The 14,679-nt window shown below is 29.8% G+C and overlaps 1 protein-coding gene across 4 annotated transcripts; it reads left to right on the top strand.

Annotated features, from left to right (window-relative positions):
• The first annotated feature begins 5,192 nt into the window (after positions 1 to 5,192).
• LOC123891019 lies at positions 5,193 to 13,120 on the top strand. Of its 4 annotated transcripts, none has more exons than XM_045940796.1 (15): positions 5,193 to 5,884; positions 6,022 to 6,116; positions 6,252 to 6,325; positions 6,487 to 6,635; positions 7,691 to 7,707; positions 7,845 to 7,887; positions 9,058 to 9,105; positions 9,197 to 9,240; positions 9,342 to 9,366; positions 9,447 to 9,555; positions 10,288 to 10,337; positions 10,540 to 10,624; positions 10,885 to 10,957; positions 11,756 to 11,905; positions 12,896 to 13,120. In XM_045940796.1, the coding sequence occupies exons 4-12, from the start codon at positions 6,622 to 6,624 to the stop codon at positions 10,607 to 10,609; spliced, it is 420 nt and encodes a 139-aa protein (XP_045796752.1). In that variant the 5' UTR covers positions 5,193 to 5,884; positions 6,022 to 6,116; positions 6,252 to 6,325; positions 6,487 to 6,621; the 3' UTR covers positions 10,610 to 10,624; positions 10,885 to 10,957; positions 11,756 to 11,905; positions 12,896 to 13,120. The 4 variants fall into 4 exon arrangements, with proteins under 4 accessions (XP_045796752.1, XP_045796753.1, XP_045796755.1 ...); XM_045940797.1 differs by lacking the exons at positions 11,756 to 11,905; positions 12,896 to 13,120 and adding exons at positions 11,151 to 11,210; positions 11,338 to 11,749; XM_045940798.1 differs by lacking the exon at positions 9,447 to 9,555 and adding an exon at positions 11,151 to 11,210 and having other exon boundaries at positions 5,440 to 5,884.
• The last annotated feature ends 1,559 nt before the right edge of the window (positions 13,121 to 14,679 follow it).

Here is a 14,679-nt window from a genome sequence, read left to right as displayed (position 1 = left end):
GCTTCATATCTATATCATATCTACATAAAAATCTTTCACATTTAGCTGTTGGATTATATTAAAACTTCCATTTTTCTTCATGTTCATATTACTGACTTGCTTGATCCCCAATTAATTTGTATTATTATTCTTGAGAAAGAAAGCTTGTGTAAATTTCTCGAAGAAATGTTTGAATTTTCTTAATCACGTATGTAATGATTTTGGGATAAAACATTCTTCACATTATTTGGAGACATGTTATAGTTTAAGTATCGGAAATGCTAGATGTCCCGAAATTATTTTCCCGAAAACTCACGAATTACGTGTTTGGTCCCTCTGACAGCAAAATGTCTACACAGTTCACATACCGTCACACTATGGGATCCACCGAAAACAATTAATCCTCATCCACAATTTGTTAGATGCAAAAATCATCTCTCCCAACACACTCACCATGCACTTCTTAGTTCCTATGTCAGTCTAAGGGATGCAAAAAATATTTTATAGAACTTGTTTATTACTAGAGAATTTGGGCTATGTCTTTCTCTATAACTATGGTTAATCATAGAAACTCTTTTCCGGTAAAACACAAATAAATCATAGAAACTCTTTTAGGGTATTCTATTGCTTTGAACATAAAAAACAAATTTAGCATGGAAGCATTTTATTTTCTAGAATGGATTAGAGAATAGGCAGAGAGGTTGGTTATAAGGAGAGAAGGTTGCAGAAGGTTGGTGGAAAGTGGAAACAAAATAAAGTGAGAGTGGCAAATTAGAAAAAAAGTTAGTCATGGGGCAATTTATTTGAGTTTGTTTTATTCAGTTAGTACGGAGTATTACTTAAGCGTGTTTTAGGATTTCAATCCAATTAATAATAGTCAATTCGTGATATTCGGGAATTTATTTTTCGGGACATATAGCAATGCTCTTTAAGTATTTCTTGTTCAATAGATTTTAAATAAAAGAACACATTAAATATTACTATTAATTAATGTAATATTAATGACCATTTTACAAATGTTTTTGAGGGAATTTAAATTTTATCTTGAGGTTACAAAGTGAAACTCTTAAAAGAGAAAACAATTATAAATGTTGGTTTTTTTCAACTCGCCAGAACTTGAACCATAGATCTTTTATTCTTTAACTAATAACTCAAAGGATTAAGCTAAAGAGAAAGTTCTTTTTTCTTTCTCTCTTTTTTTTTGTTACACTTTTCTTTCTCTCGACTAGTAATTCTTAATCACGTATGTAGTCCTTTCTTTTTTCCTCTTTAACTAGTAAAAAAAGGTAAATTCTTTTCTTTTTTTCTTTATCAAGAAAAAAAAGACAAATTCTACCACTTGAAATTAGGGGTGTGCATGGGTTGGGCAAATCCGGTTGACCCGGTCAAACCCACCCAATCCAACCCAAAAAAGTGGGTGGATATGAATTTAAAAAATGAAAAACCCATTAAAAAAGTCGGGTTTCGGGTAAAACCGGACCCAACCCAAAAAACCCACTAACCCACTAGTGCTATGTTTCTTGAATTTTTTTATGAAAATACTAAAGATTTTTTCATTTGATTATTAAATATTTTTATATTGAAAATGAGTTATACTATTTTTTACGAAAATAAAAAAGATTGAATAATTTTTATGAACAAATATGATAATTTTTCACATTATTTTTTTAAAATTTAAAAAAATTGAATAATTTTCATAAACAAATATAGTGATTCATGGTTTAGTCATTTGATATTAAAAAAAGCAAAAAAATCATTTGGATAACACGCTATCCAACCCGTAAATTAATAGATTTACACAAAAAAAATGGGTGATTATTTTTTATAGTGAAAAAAAGTTACCCTATTTTTCAAGAAAATAAATTGTTTGAGTTATTTTTATGAAAAAATATGATGATTCAACATTTAGATATTTAATATAAAAAAATAGAAAAATAATATGGGTAACCCACAACTAGAGCTGTAAAAAGGGCCTTAAAGGGCCGGCACTTTAAGGGGCGGACCCACTTATTCCTGATTATTAATTTTATTTAAATTTTAAACAATTTTTCTAGTGTCGTGAACTTATTCTCTTTTTCTTCAATCAGCACTGTCCACGATCGGCACCCTAAAAAAACTGTGTTTAAAATTTAAATAAAATTAATAATCAGGAATAAGTGGGTCCACCCCTTAAAGGGCCGGCCCCTTAAGGCCCTTTTTACAGCTCTACCCACAACCCAACCCAACCCAGAAATTGGTGGATTTACCCAACCCGGCCCAATGTTATAACGGGTGGTTATTTTACTAAACCCAACCCGGAGTAGCATATGTGGTTTGGTTTTGGTTTTGGCCAAACCCAACCCAATCCGGCCCACGTACACCCCTACTTGAAATCCTAAAATAGTCTAGAAGTCACACACAAACACTATCCTCGACCTTTGAATGTCTTAAATTATAAACACAAATCAAATACTATATCCGTACCAAATTATAAATCGCTTTGAGAAGAAAAAAAAAAAAACTAAATTATAAGTCTTTTTACAATAATATGCAATTACTTTTTTGTCATTCTTATGTATTAAATATATCTCTTAAATTAATATATCTCCATTTTCAAGAACACTACCAACCAACTACGACACTACCAATATATTATTATAAAATTAAATTAAAAAAATTAAGTTTTAAATATTAATAAATATACAATATTTCCTTAAAAAAATCATATACAATATATTTTTCCCTCACTCTCATTTATTAAACATGACTTCTTCTTTTTTTGGATTACCATGATATTGATATGAAGTTTTTACCGTCTTTAGTGGTGACTAATTTCCCGTCGGAGACCTTGAAACACACAAAGTGGGTTCCCCCCTTACAACCGAATTTTCTCCATACGCATGAGTCAGGTATCGAACCTCTAACCACATACTTAAAGGGACCAAGACCCTTACCACTTGAATCAATTCATTATTCGTTAAACATGACTTTTCTAATCATGCATATTAATTACAATACAATGCATACCACCAACCAGCTACATTAATTCATAACACGGCCAATATACTTAGATTCATACATGTCATATGATAATTTATACTCCCTCCGGTCCTTTTTATAAGGAACAATTTGAAAAAAAATCACACAACCAAAGAAGCATATTGTACATAGTTATTTTAATTTAATACTCTTATAAATTTAATTTTATTCCATGTATACCTTTATTTAATTACTCTTACTTCAACTAACTTACTTATTTTTAAATTCTTTTTCATAATGAATAAGGGTATAAGTAAAATTAAACATTTAAAACATTTGTAAAATTGGTCAAAGTTTCTTATAAAAAAACAATTTTTTTTTTCTAAAGTGTTCCATATAAAAAATTTATATATTGCTTCATCGGTTTCATCGGTTCATTTTTAAGTGTCTTTTAACGTCAGATTTAGCGTTCCTATATATAAGAAATGATTGATGCAAGTTTTGTTGATACTCTTTTGAATGCTTCAAAAACTAACCAACAAGACGATCTCAAAAAGTTAGCACTATATCAATTATTTTCTAAAATTACAGATACATGATTGAGGTTACAGAAGCTACAATAAATGAGGATGTGGTTGGACTTAACACTATCACAAATTTTAATGCTACTTTTAAATTCACTCTTATGTATTTTTACATTTTTAAATTATTTTTTATATCCATACTTATAAATTATAATTGTATAATTCTCTTCCTTATGCATTGATCATTTAACATAGATATTTTCTAGTATGCGCCCCACATTTTAAAAATGAGTTTATCCTTTATTTACCTTTTTTTTCTCCCTTAACCAGTCTCCAATAAATTCATCGATCAATCCTTCAGAACACTTTCTTAAACATACTAAAAATATAAATACAAATTAAAATTGGTAAAATAAATTTTTATACTTTTAAAATATTGAACGCATAAATCTAAAACAAAATTTCTTTATTAATATACTTAATTAATGCAAAAGTTAAACGTTTTTTACAAAAAAACTAACAGAAGACACCAATTTAGTAAACAATGATATCTTTAAGACCAAAGTAAAAAAAATTCTTTAAGGAATTAATATAAAATAAAAAATATCTTTAAACCACTAAAATATCTTTAAAATTTTTTTTGGCTTAAAATACTAATTAAGCAAAAAAAAAATAAAAAATCAATGAGTGAATGACATGAACATGATGAAATGACGAAGTTGCTATCTTTGGTTGGAGTCGCGTGAAGCCAATAATACATACGTGGAAAAGTTGAGGATACAGCTGAGGACGATGCAAAATCTACAACAGACAAGGATGACAACAATGCTTGAAAAGATTGAGGATACAGCTGAGGACAATGCAGAATCTACAAAAGACGAGGATGACAACAATGCTTAATTAAAACTTTTTTTTCATTTTAGATTGTAATCTGGAGATACATATGTCATTTTCTTATTAATGATGTTGCAGCTGTTCTTTAACAAAAAATCCATACAATGAATGTTTAGTTTTTGTAAAGATATATATAGTAAAATATCATTAAAATAATTACAATTTGAGGAGAAAACTAAAAAGATTAAATATTTGAGACGGAGTAATGTTTTTTTGTAAAGAAAATTATATTTTTATAAAAAATTTCAAATGGAATTAAAAATTAATAAAAAAAATAACTAAAATTGCAACATAGAGCCAAAATAATACATACGTGGAGTGTTTTATTTGAATGGAAGGCTCGAAGCATAAACATAAAAAGTGACAAAAATCATAAATAAATACTCCATCCGTCCCATATTATAAGCAAAAAAAATCACTTTTTCATGTCCCAAATTATAAGAAAAAAAAACTAACTTTTATCATTTTCAAGATAAACTTTTACTTAATTTACTCTCTCTTCTTTTCCCCATAACCAATAACCAATAAAAACTGTTTTTACATCTTCCCATGAAACTTATTTCAACAAACACAAAAAGTCAACCTTGAATTTATCATATTTTACTTTTCTTAATAAGTGTGAAATTTTTTTTTGCTTATATTATGGGACGGAGTAGTACATGCACAATCCTCGAGCATACACATCCATAACACTCACTTGAGTTCTTTAAATGGGTCCCATTTAATTTTTTATACTATTTCACACTTCCCAATTATTTAAAACCCAAACTACATTTTTTAAATATCCATACAACTCATCAAAAACTCTCAAATGATCTCATTGAACTCCACATCATTTTAACTACACAAAAAGACCACAGCTAAATGGAAATTTTTGACAAATGTCAATCACACATCCAATCTGCACAATTCCTAGCTGGAAGATTTTGAATTTTTTTGCTTCTTTTGGCCATGATTTTGAATTTTCTTTCCCTCTCATTCATCACTTAGCTTGCTGGGCCATAAACATATGTCCAGTCCAACAAGGCCCAACCAAGCCCGGTCCGGTTTGTTGAAAAGAAACAAAAAAACGCATGCGGGCAAAACAGGACAGTGGAAGAGCATCATAAGTCGTTTTCATTGTTTCAGAATGCAGAACTCCTCTTCTTCTTTTGGCTATGAAATTTGAAACAATTCTCACAACCAAAAAGTTTCAATCACTCCTCCATGCAACATCTTCTTCTCACAGTTTCACGCCATCCCTTTCATTGCAGAGTTTTGTATCCCTTCCAAAAACCTCTCTCTTTGGTTTCAAATTTCAAATTCTCCTCTTTAGTTCCATCTTCCACACACTCTGTCTCTCTATCTCTCACTATCTTCCTATCTATCGAAATTTCCTTCCAATTCCATTTCTAAAAACACCAAAACCTATGGTAGGAGGAAGAAGATGACCGAGATTCATTTAGATTGACATAAATAGATCTTCTGTGTATGTTTTTAGGTGTTTTTCGAAAAAAAGAACCTATGAGTGGCCATGAAGTTGTTCTCAAGTATGTTTTAAACTTCCTTCAGCTTTATTTATTTATGTTTTTCATTTTTTGTTTGTTTCCCTCCTCTGCTTAATGATTGATTGTTCGCTACTATTGGAATTTGTTTCAATTGATTGTTCTCTATTTTATTCAAACAGGATGATTCATATGTTGACATCTATATCAGTACAATCGAACTGGACTTTGTAAGCATTCACATCCACCACTTAACCTTTGTAATGCTTGATTTTGGGTATATTCTTTCTTTTTCAAAATACCTAATTTTTAATTTTTTACTTAATTTTATTTCAGTATTTTATTTTTTACTTATTTGTTTTTCTATTTCAGTCTGTATTCTAATTTTCGATTCCACAAACTTGGCTTGCAGGTTTGAACTAAAAGGCAACAAGAATGTATTGGGGGAGTTTCACAGTGGCTTTATGAACAATAGAGAAAGAACTGGTGAGGGATGGTTAATTTGTTTCCTATTTCATTTTGTTTTTCATTTATGTAGGTTTTCTTTCACAAACCTATAATAGTATATATGGTATGATTTGCACCAGTGTATCTTATAATAAGATTTGAACCATGCCTTTCATAAACTTTATTACTTCCTTTTTCAGGTTCTACTAACCAAAATTAATTCAAGGTTTTTCATTTTACTTGAGAAGAGACTTTTGGTTGTGGAAAAAGGCCTTGCTACACCGCCGCTACAAATATCAGCTACAACTGCAGAAGTGAGAGATGATGGAGTTTGAATGGTCACATTTAGGTAAGTTGAACTTTTTTTGGCTTTGTCAGTTTATAGCTATTTACTATATTTCTACAATTTCTTCAATGTACATGTTCATTCTAGATTTCATTTTTCTCTTCAATTTATATTATTTTGTAGTTGCTGCTTTCAAAGAGGGTTTCACTCTCATGGTTTTGCTATTTCTGCGAAGATTTTAAAGGTATATATATATTTACATTTCTATTTACTATAGCTTTCTTTGTATTTGAAAACTCTCATTTGATTGTGAAAGTGAGAGTGAAACCTGTTTGAGGAAATGTCTCAATATGAAAAAATGATGGCTTTGTGGTCTTATTTTTTTGTGCTTTTCTAAACCATCATTTGTATGCAATTAGGGAAAGAATTAGTGAAACTAGATAATTTGTTAGCTTTTACATCACCAACTTTCAGGTATTATAAATTTAGAGGATGGTCTGCATCCTCCAAAATTTAATGCTTATTTGTTTATCTGTTAGATCAGTTTGTATGAGCACACTTTTATTTAATTGTGAGTTGCTATTTTGAATAGTTTGGATCAAGGACTACTTTTTTGTTTGTTTTGGTAAATCAGTTTGGATTATTGGAGAATATCGGTTCCTATTTTTTCTCAAGTTACCCATATTGATAGCAACTTCTTTTTAATATAATTTCAAATTATCAATTAAAACGAAAGGCATAGAATGGATTGAGAATAGCATCTTTAATGAGATTTAAAATTGAACCGATAAACTCAACTTTTATTTCGGTGTTTTAATTTTGGATATTTACATGATATTACAAATTGAACCAATGTATGAAAGCTATAATATGTAGAAAATTATTTTATTCATATTTTTTTTTTATGGTTGTTTATTTATTGATGGGTTTTCATAACTTTTTATTTGTATTTATTGATTTCTATATTTTTCTATGTTGCTTTGCATTTGTCTGTGTTGCTTCTAAATAGTATTTTCTATTGTCTGATTTGTTTAGTACATTGTTTAATAGAGTTAAATTAGTTCATACATAGGTGTAAATATAGATATATTATGACAATCCTGAATCATATCATGCAGAGGTAAATTATGTGAAGGTATGGAGGAAAGATAGCTTATAAGTCATCCACTATTTCTATTGAATTTATTCTCCACTTAATTGGTGTTATTTGGTTGTTGTTACACTTGAATGGAATGAAAGCTTGAGGCCAAACAAAAATAATATGTGTTGCAGGATCATGCTTGAATGGTCACTTTCTTTCTCAGCTTTGTAACAGGTTTGACTACTCATTTTGGCTAACACTTTGGCTTTCATTATTTCTCAAACAAATTACAATATCTAATCTATGCAACATCCCTCTCTTCTTCTCTCTACACATCACAGCTTTGAAACAAATCACATCTCATTTCCCCCCTCTTCCAAAACTCAATTCAAATTTTGAATCCCTATTTCTATCTCTCCTTTTCGGACTCTCTCTCCCCCTGCTATTCTTCTTTCTCAAAGTTTAGGTATATGCTTCTACAGCTTTGTCACCCTTCCTTATTTCATGATTTCATTTCATATTCTGATTTTTTTTTTTTTTGGAATGTTAATGTTTATTCAGATTATATAGATATTTCATTCATATGAATTTAACTAGGTAACTATAAATCAAACTGTTTCATGATGCTACAATAAATATTTTGGAAACATATTTTGAAAAGATTATTCAAATTAGTAACTGTTTTGTCTATTTTTTCTTTGAAATAAAAAATTATATACTCTCTTGTGCCAAATGTATTTACTATTAATAGTTTATTATTTAGAACTTTGGAATATGGAGTATTTCTTCCAATTTTGAAACTAGAGGAAAATTCACTATATCATGAATTAAAATAGGACATTTAAGTATATTAAAAAAGGTTTTTCTAAGTATATAACATATTCAAAGCCTCTTAAAGCTAATGGTTTCTTAAAGCTATTTAGTGAATCAATGAGACTCGCATCCGTGAAACGATTCTAACTGTTTTTTATAGCTACTTTCTGTAGACTTTTTGTTTGTCAATCTCATATGAAAATTATAGCTACTTTCTATTTGTCAATCAGACTTGGTTGTGTTCAGATGATATTTGGGATAGTGTTAGAATAATTTTAGGAAGAAAACTACCAAATTACGTAATATTGGACTTTTTGTTCAATTGCTCTATTAATCTTATGTCACAAATAATGTTCTTACTTTTCATTTTATTTCCCACTTTAAGCCATTAATATCTTTTGGATAGATGATAGTTTTTGTGATTGTGAATATTTTGTTCATATTTGTAAATGGTTTCATGGTTCATACCGACAAACTACTCATGATTTCATGGTTCATATGACAACTACTCAGACTTAGCACACACATGTGCATTTATATATCTATTTTCTCTTGCAATGCATTTGATACATGAAATTATTGTTTGTTCAGATTTACAAACCCAGCAACGACAAAGATCGATGAAGATTTGGAATTAAGGTATTGTTTTTCTTGGCTTTGGATTTCATGGGTTTCACACCATTGTTCTGTTTAATGAGTTCTGTGTTTTCTTTGGTCAATTGACATGCAGGTATCCTCATAAAGGAATGTTCAAAGAGCTTCTAAAAAATGAAGGTATGTGAAACCCATGAAGATATAATTGAAATCCCTTCCTTATTTCATATATTTCATTTCATATTCTGATTTCTTTTTTGCGAATTTTATTGTTTGTTCAGGTTCACAAAATTACGGTTTGATTGTGTAAGTTTTCTAAACTTTATTTGATTGTATTTGAGTAGTATTTAGTTGATGTTTGGGATTTGAGTAAGTTTTCGTTTCAGAATTCAATTTTATCAGAAAATTTGGGTTTGTTTTGATTATCAGAAAATGGAATATAGTGTTTCAGAAATCAATTATCAGAGATTGTTGTTCATGAATTTGAAGAAAAATGTATGTCTTTTTTTTATTTGAATTCCCTATTTTTCTTCAATTGTGTTTCTTATATCTGATTTTAAAATCCTCTCTCTATTTTTTTTTTTTGAAATTATTGTTGCTTAGTTGTCATATTTATTAGGATTTGTTTCTATGTTTTAGTTAATAATAATCGCTACCTTTTAGGAGTTGTTAGTTGGATTTAGATGGTTTTCTCAAATATAATATGACTGATTTGTTTTTGTTAAATTTTAGATTTTGTATCAATTTTTTTTTATTTGATTTGTTTCAATTTTAATTTGTTTAATTTGTTATTCCAAAGCAGCTTGGTTTCCTTCTTTTATTTTCCTTCCCACACGTTATTACTTTCTTTCTCCGTCTTGGCACCATTCCATTTTGGTGAAAAACCAAAAGCTGCTTTGCAATCCTATTCTACAAGCTTTGACCAAAACTTTCAAATTTCTTCAGCTTTGGCAGAAAAGATGTAGCGTCACTTTCATCTGTCTCTCAAAGCAAAATATTGCAGCACTACTCTGTTGTTTTTTGTTGTTTTTTGTTTTGTTGACTGATTTCAAATTTCAAAATTCAATTTCTCCCTCTAACTCACTTTCTTACTCATCTCACTCCATTTTTTCCTGATTCCTTCTCTCCAAATATTTCAAATTGCTTCTCCATCTGTTATTTCATGATTTAATTTCATCATCTAATTTATGTTAAATGTTTAATTTTTTGTCTATGTTTGCAAATTAGGTTGTCTTCTCGATCGAATCCTTCGACCTGTTTCAAGATCCATCCCGCAGGTAATTTCAGTTTCGATCCTTTTCCAAATCCCTAATTTTCTTCGATCACATTTTAAAGACTCTATTTGTTTCTTGCTTTTTATCTTCTATTTATTCATTTTCTCTCTTGGATCAAAACCTTGAAAACCAAATAAGCTATGCTTTATCTATGTTTAAATGACTTTTGCCAAGCACCTTAACGATATTATTATTTTTTTTCCAGTTATTGTGAGTGTTTTGCTTGCTGCCGGTGTTTACTGCATAGAGCCCTGCTCCTGTCAGGAATGCAATAACAAAATAGTGTCATGGTATGTCACGGCCTTTGGATTATGTTGTTGTTTGATTCTGATCTTATGAAGCACACTACATTTAGTAGTTCTCTCCTTCTCCTCCTCACCATTACATGTCTTATGTGAATGATTTGACTTTGTACTTGGATAATTGAATTGAAAACTTTACCCGACTACTACTTCTTTATTCTTGGTTATATTTTGATTCAACAATATGATTAAGGTCATTTATATCTGTTTTCTAATTCGGTGGTGTTGCTTTTGCTTATGCAAACAAGATGTTTGTCAAGTCACATATTATTGGAGTGCTCATTTGCTTAAAGGAGAAAAGAGAACAAGTTTGTTTGAATGGTAAGTAACTTATTTTTCCATGCTCTCATGTATTTTCTGTGTATGGGCTTTCACATTTTCTTTTTTACATATTACTTAAGGTATGTCTCATGCGTCTCTTCAAGCTATGAGAGTGAAACCCTCTTTGCACGTTTTGACCGTGGTTTTTTTTATTTACTGGAGTACAGCTAATTTATATTATTTTGATTTATAGTCCCCTGTTTCAGTAGGGCAGACTTCGCTTCTTTCTATAAGATGAGAATCCATCAAATTTGTGAGTTTCGTTCTACAAATGCAAGTTTAATTTCTGTTTTTTTTTTTTTTTTGTGGTTCTAATTTTAATATAGAAAATTATCAGATGAAATTATCTTTAGTTTTAAGTGTAGCTTTTGTGTATTCAGTCTGATGTTAGCGAGGAAGAATATATATTGGAAAGTTAGTGCAAGGATGAGGAAATAGACAAATGAAAAAGTAAGTGGAAGTGAGGATGAGAACAAAGTAATTGAAAGGATTAGTTTTCTTTGGATGTAGCTAAGTCGCTTCCAATTTTGAAACTAGAGGAATTCACTATATCATAAATTAAACTTAATAAAATCTGTTTATGATCCATTAAGTTTAGGCATATACATGATACTTCATAGTTGATTTGGTGTTAGTGTTGTGGCTACTCGACATAAGTGTGCTCTCCTTTGTTATAAGGATCAGGTGTATTTATTCCATACTTTTAAATTATAACCTGCATTGGCTTAAAATGACACAAGTCATTAGATTGCTTTAATTTATTCTATTTTGTGAGGTTTTGACTCTGATTCATGGCAGATAACCTGACACAAGTCAACTATGAAACACTGTCAGACAAAAAAATTCCACATCTTTTGGCAATGTTCAGCTGGTTTACAAGGCTTTTTCTTCCTCAAGACTCTCAAAATCAAATCTCTTCCCCCATCAACACTTTTCCATGCTTTATTGGTAAGAATATTTGAAATTCAAATTTTACCCCCTTTGCTTTTCAATATCAATAATTGATTTGGTTAGGTCATACTTTATCCTCTTTAATTTATATTTATTACTTCTAAGGTCTTTTAATTTAAGTATATTAAAAAAAGGTTTTCTAAGTATAGAACATATGCAAGCCTCTTAAAGCTAATGGTTTAAGTCTTGGCTCAATCTATTTGTTTCTTAAAGCTAATTAGTGAATCAATGAGACTTGAAATGATTCTATCTGTTTCTTATAGCTACTTTCTGCACATTTTTTGTTTGTCAATCTCATATGAAAATTATAGCTACTTTCAATTTGTCAATCAGACTTGGCAGTGTTCAGATCAGATTTGGGTTAGTGTTGGAATAATTTATATGTGATGTGTGTTCAATCATAGTTGGTAGTCCATCTAAGGTTTAGATTTTTGTAATTATTTTACTTAGAAATACCAAGGGGCTTATAGCTCAATGATGCTTCTAATCATATGGCTTTTTGTGGTGTCAATTATCAGTGCATGCATGCTAGCAGCTAGCTTGGCATCCATATATCTTCACTGTCCTGCATCTAACAACACATATCGTTTGCTAAGAAGTATTTGATAGATAAACTCTAGGATTGTTATATTAAAAACCATGCATCATGCATATGCCCTTCAACATGACCCAATGAGTTCAAGGCTTGCAATAATGGATTAAGCTTATTTTCTCTATATTTGCTTTGATTATGTTACATTTTCTGCACATGAACTATGGTTTCTATTGTCATTATATAAGACTTTGAATTAGTTAAGAAAATTGTGTTTCAAGTTTGGGAGCTTTTACACAAAAACTGGGGCATGTATTTTGGACGAAACATGCTCCTTTTGTTACTTAACTCTCATACCATATATTTGACCTACTATTGGATGAAACATGTTGCATTTTGTTACTTTACTTTCTCAACTTTCATACCATATATTTGACACACTTCTTTTATTGCAGGTGCACCTATAGTAGGTATGCTTTTTGAGAAGATAGAATAAGACACTGATGCACATGATAAGAACGTTGAGGGATAAGGAGAAGAAAAAGGAATAGAATGGTAAAACTGATGCATAGTATAGGGAGGATCGTGTAATGTACATATATGCTATCATACATTTAAAACCACACATTCAATTTGTTGACTCTATATTTGAAGAGATTATTATGCAATGGCTTAAATTTGAATTTGGAGTTAGACAAAAGTTATGTATTTTAGGGTTTTACGAAAACTATGATTTAATTTTTTTTTCTTATTATGTTTTCTATCCTTGGGTAAGTGAATTATGTAACCTTAGTTGTAGTAATAACTTCATTCTATTTCTTAACAAGTACATTGAAAAATATTTGAAGAAGTACATTTCCATTTCTATTATCTAAGAAGTAATGCTTAATTTCTGCACAAAATATTTGAGAATTACTGCCTCTCATACCACATTCTCACCAAAAGAACATGTTAATATGTGAGAAAAACATAGAAGTACTGGCGTTTTTCTTTTCTTTTTTGTAGTGTAGTGTAGGATTACAAGTATATTATATTTTAATGGATATAGATATAACTTATAAGTCTACTAACATAAAAATACCAAGAAAATGAGGTAAGTGAAGCATAGTTTTGTCTTAATTTTTAATTTTTTTTTCTTTCTCTATTTTGGAAAAATTTCTTTGGTATAGTGTAAACATTCACTTTGAAAAGGAACAAAGAGTAGTAGGCAATAGGCAGTCCTTGAGTTGAAATGAAGAAAACAAAACGAAAGACCATTGATAGTTAAAATTTTGTCACTATTGTTCAATTCTTACAACACGCTACCTTTTGTGGCACTCCCCCTGAAATGTCAATATTATAGAGGGATTGAATTTTAAGTTATCCCATTTTATGGAAACAATTTTATATAGAATAAATTGTAGGTTTTAAAAGTAAAAATTTGTTGACACAAAACACGGGGAGTGTCCCACATGAATGCTGAATTAAAGGAATTTCAAGTTATCTCATTCTATGGAAACAATTTTATATAGAATAAATTATAGGTTTTAAAAGTAAAAATTTGTTGACACAAAACACGGGGAGTGTCCCACATGGATGCTGAATTAAAGGAATTTCAAGTTATCACAATCTATGGAAACAATTTTGTATAGAAGAAATTGTAGGTTTTAAGTGAAAGTTTATTGAGACAAAACACGGGGAGTGTCCCATATGAATGTTGAAGGGAATGAATTTCAAGTATTCTCAATCTATGGAAACAATTTTGTATAGAAGAAATTGTAGGTTTTAAAAGTGACAATTTATTGACACAAAACACGGGGAGTGTACCATATGGATGCTGAAGGGAAGGAATTTCAAGTTATCTCAATCTATGGAAACAATTTTATATAGAAGAAATTATAGGTTTTAAAAATGAAAATTTATTTACACAAAACACGGGGAGTGTCCCATATTGATGCTGAAGGGAAGAAATTTCAAGTTATCCCAATCTATGGAAACAATTTTGTATAGAAGAAATTGTAGGTTTTAAAAGTGAAAATTTATTGACACGAAACACGGGGAGTATCTCATATGGATGCTGAAGGGAATAAATTTAAAGTTATCCCAATCTATGGAAACAATTTTGTATAGAAGAAATTGTAGGTTTTAAAAGTAAAAGTTTATTGACACAAAACACGAGGAGTGTCCCATATGGATGCTGAAGAAATGAATTTCAAGTTATCTCAATCTATGGAAACAATTTTGTATAGAATAAATTGTA

This window comes from Trifolium pratense, linkage group LG6 (assembly GCF_020283565.1).
Source record: "Trifolium pratense cultivar HEN17-A07 linkage group LG6, ARS_RC_1.1, whole genome shotgun sequence".
Classification (NCBI taxonomy): domain Eukaryota; kingdom Viridiplantae; phylum Streptophyta; class Magnoliopsida; order Fabales; family Fabaceae; genus Trifolium; species Trifolium pratense.
Note: the sequence above shows the minus strand (reverse complement) of the source record. Positions and strands in the feature narration are given on the sequence as shown.

Excerpts from the sequence above, each read along its gene's own strand:
- LOC123891019 (XM_045940796.1), top strand. Across the intron at positions 7,888-9,057 it reads CTTTCTCAGCTTTGTAACAG|ATTTACAAACCCAGCAACGA; the intron begins GTTTGACTACTC and ends TTGTTTGTTCAG. Across the intron at positions 9,556-10,287 it reads TCATGAATTTGAAGAAAAAT|GTTGTCTTCTCGATCGAATC; the intron begins GTATGTCTTTTT and ends TTTGCAAATTAG.